Source organism: Austrofundulus limnaeus, unplaced genomic scaffold (assembly GCF_001266775.1).
Source record: "Austrofundulus limnaeus strain Quisiro unplaced genomic scaffold, Austrofundulus_limnaeus-1.0 Scaffold239, whole genome shotgun sequence".
NCBI classification, from domain to species: Eukaryota; Metazoa; Chordata; class Actinopteri; order Cyprinodontiformes; family Rivulidae; genus Austrofundulus; species Austrofundulus limnaeus.
The window spans coordinates 3,765-7,465 of NW_013952641.1; the positions used below are offsets into that span (position 1 = coordinate 3,765).

A 3,701-nucleotide genomic window follows, 5' to 3' on the forward strand; every position below is an offset into this window, starting at 1 on the left:
TACACTATCACAGTGCATTGTACACTATCACAGTGCATTGTACACTATCACAGTGCATGCCTAATAGTGATAGTGTGTTGTACACAGAAATTTGTTATCATCACGACACTATTTAAAGTTGCCAAGTGGCAAACATTAATTTTTGATAGTTTTATTAATGATTAATTGCACGATACAGTTTTGCCCAACCCTAACTGACTCCTGGACTTCTGAACTGGTTCTACTGGACAGTTTACTTTGGACAGATCTGAAGAAAGTTCAGGTACTTCTGACCTCACCTGACCAGGTGTTGATGGTTCTCCTGCAGCCAGTTCTGAGACATCATGCTGGGAAGAACAGGGAACCTCAGAGGACTCTGTAGGTTGGAGGTCCTGCAGTATCAGTCCCTGTCCTCCACTTCAATCTGAGCTTCACAGACTCCATTACCCAGCAGGCAATAGGAGCAGGAAGTGAACCAGCAGAGTCCAGATCAGATCAACCAAACCTTAAAGGTTGGTGAAGATTCAACCAGAACAGAGATTAAAACAGGCTGACATTCAGGTTCTTGATGTTTGTTATCTGTTGAAGGCCAATGAAATAGCCACACCCTCCCTAAAGGCCCCGCCTCTCACGGAGTCTTGAGCTTCCATAGCAACACGCTGCCTGCCAACCAGCCCAGTGAGGACTGTCGGAGCAGTACCACCTGCCTGCTGGGTCGGGGCGGAGCTCTGTTCGGTGTGTTTGATGGTCATGCAGGTCCAGCGTGTGCACAGACCATCAGCCAGAGGCTCTTCTACGACACCACTGTGGTGAAGCTGCTGCTGAGGGGGCTGCAGGAGCCCCGACAGTGAGCACTATCTCACTGAAGATGGTGAGAAAGGAAAAGGATTTAAGAAATGGCTGAACTGGAGCCAAGAGTAGAAAACTTCAAACTGAAGAAAATATGATTTCCTGTCTGCTGTCTGACGTCACATTTCAAGGCTCTCAGATTGAAAGTATCTCAGTACAAATACTTAGGTTAGTTACTTTTGTTCCCCACATTCAACAAATGATAAAAAACCCTGAAGATAAAGCTGGGTTTTTATTTTACAGTCAGAGCTTGTCTATCTTTTGAGGCTAGAAAACGTCTTGTTGCTGCCACATTTTTACCCATCTTAGATAATGGAGATGTGATTTGTGCACACATCTCCTCACTGGTTGCATCAGTTGGACTCTGTGCATCATGGAGTTGTGTGTTTTATCTCTGGTCTCAGAGCCCTTACATCACCTGTAGACCAGTGTTGGATGGACTGCCTTATCCACCCACAGCTTTGTTCTTTGGTATATTCTTGTTTTTAAAGCAATCTTGGGTTTACTTCCCTTACCCTCCTGTGCTATATCAATAAGAAAAATACAGGAAGTCATTTTATTAACAGTACCGCAGGTTCAGCTCCTCCCACTTTCCTGCTCCCTCAGCCTGGAACCTGCTGCAGAAAGACTTAAGTTTTAATGTTTGTAGGACCATTCTTAATCAGTTTGTACTTAAAACATTTGTTTGTAATTGTTTTTAACTGATTTTGTACTCTATTTTAGTCCTCTCTTACCTTTTATGAGTGCTTCTTGTTTATCTTTTATTTATCATGAAGTATTTTAATGTAGTTTAATATCTGTAGTTTTGAAGTTTGTAAAGTCTGTGTGATGCTGCTGGTGTTCTTGGCCAGGTCTCTCTTGAAAAAGAGACTTTTAATCTCAAAGAGATCTACCAGGTTAAATAAAGGTTAAAAAATAAATAAAACTAATATTTGAGAACAATCCTCACCAACTGATCAGAAAACTGGAGCCACCAGTAGAGAATAGGAAGTCTCAGAGGTTCAGACATGAAAAATAATATTTAATAATTTTACAAAATCAAATAAGATTAGAAAAACACTAACAATTAAATGGGCTCAAACCAACCAATCAGATGACCCTCTCATTGGCTCCGCCCCTCACAGCTCACAGAGCTCATTATTGGACGATACAGAGAGGCAGAATGCGTGGAGAGCTCACCCAGGAAAGCCAGTGAGAAACAAAGAAACAGGAAGTAAAGTTGTGTCACATGACCATGTGACCAGGCATCAAGATGCAGCCAATAGGAAGAAAGCTAGTCATTGTGTCCAGCTGAAAACAATCAGCTGTTCTGGATCCTTCTCTGATGTCAAACTGATCCAATAAGACGTCACGATTTTAAAAAGGGGTGGGGCCCAATGTCCAACCTCCATTTACAGAGCAGTGTTGTTGATTACCGCCTTGGGGGCGGGGCCAGCATTTGTGTGGCGGTCACAGACTCTGGGAACAGGTTGTGGTAGGTGGGCAGGGGGACGTAAGCTGCCGTGATCATCTTACCTGAAAACACAGGTGAGAGGAAGTCAAAGGTGCTCTCTGATTGGTCGACGGACAGCAGTCATGTGACAGAAGATCTTACCTCTGAAGAATCTTCCGTGGAGAGCGTTAACGGATGCCATGGCGGCAGGGATGGACAAACACTTTACGTAAACATTCCCCTGAAAGGCACAAGACATTAGAGATCCTGATTCTGAGACTGTAGGTCCGTGTATGGTGTCATCATGTATGATGTCATCAATCCACCGATGACATCATACATGTAGAAACAAACATGATGTAATCAATCCACCGATGACATCATACATGTAGAAACAAAAATTTAATTACAGTATAACAGTGTATTTAGAAACAGACCTGCTGCTGAAAGGGGCGGAGTCAGGGCAACAAACCACGTGACACAGGTAATGCACCATTTGTGGTTAGAAGCTGACCCATAGGTCAAAGGTCACAGGTGAAACATACCTCAGGTGAGTTTTTGTCCACGTAGATGTGAACGACTCCTCCGTGTTTGTTGCACTCCTCAATGACATCATGCTGGATGTTGAACTCCCAACCTGGTGTGTTCTCACTGAAACATGATACACACACAGTCACACACACTCAGCTGGATCATACACACACACACGCACACACACACACACACACACACACACCTGGTTTCACCTGAACTCATCACATCTGACACACTGCTCAAAACCAATGGTTCCTTCTGGACCACATAGAAGTAATTCAGGGGTCAAAGGTTATTCTGTTTACTTCCTGTTGCTGACTTTAAGACCAGCAGTCCAGAACCCAGGCCCACAACGAAAACACCAACAGAACTGAAAACCAACAGTCACATTTTACACCTGACCCAAACCCAGGTCACAGCAGCTGCAGAAAGTATCCTGACCCACTTCATAAAACAACAGGAAGTATCCTGACCCACTACAGGAAGTATCCTGAACAACTACAGGAAGTTTTCTGACCCACTACAGGAAGTATCCTGACCCACTACAGGAAGTATCCTGACCCACTACAGGAAGTATCCTGACCCACTACAGGAAGTATCCTGACCCACTTCATAAAACAACAGGAAGTATCCTGACCCACTACAGGAAGTATTCTGACTCACTACAGGAAGTATTCTGACTCACTACAGGAAGTATCCTGACCCACTTCATAAAACAACAGGAAGTATCCTGACCCACTACAGGAAGTATCCTAACCCACTACAGGAAGTATTCTGACTCACTACAGGAAGTATTCTGACTCACTACAGGAAGTAATCTGACTCACTACAGGAAGTATCCTGACCCACTTCATAAAACAACAGGAAGTATCCTGACCCACTACAGGAAGTATCCTGACCCACTACA

At 43.9% G+C, this 3,701-nt stretch overlaps 1 protein-coding gene across 1 annotated transcript in view; it reads right to left on the bottom strand.

Annotated features, from left to right (window-relative positions):
- Positions 1–1,828: 1,828 nt before the first annotated feature.
- The window catches only part of LOC106525732 (RNA-binding protein 39), a gene marked incomplete at its 5' end in the record, with an annotated part of 13,511 nt that continues 11,638 nt past the window's right edge, over positions 1,829–3,701 (bottom strand). Inside the window, 3 exon segments of the mRNA XM_014020060.1 lie at positions 1,829–2,343; positions 2,423–2,501; positions 2,806–2,911. Of these exon segments, the coding sequence (XP_013875514.1) occupies positions 2,240–2,343; positions 2,423–2,501; positions 2,806–2,911 (289 nt within the window).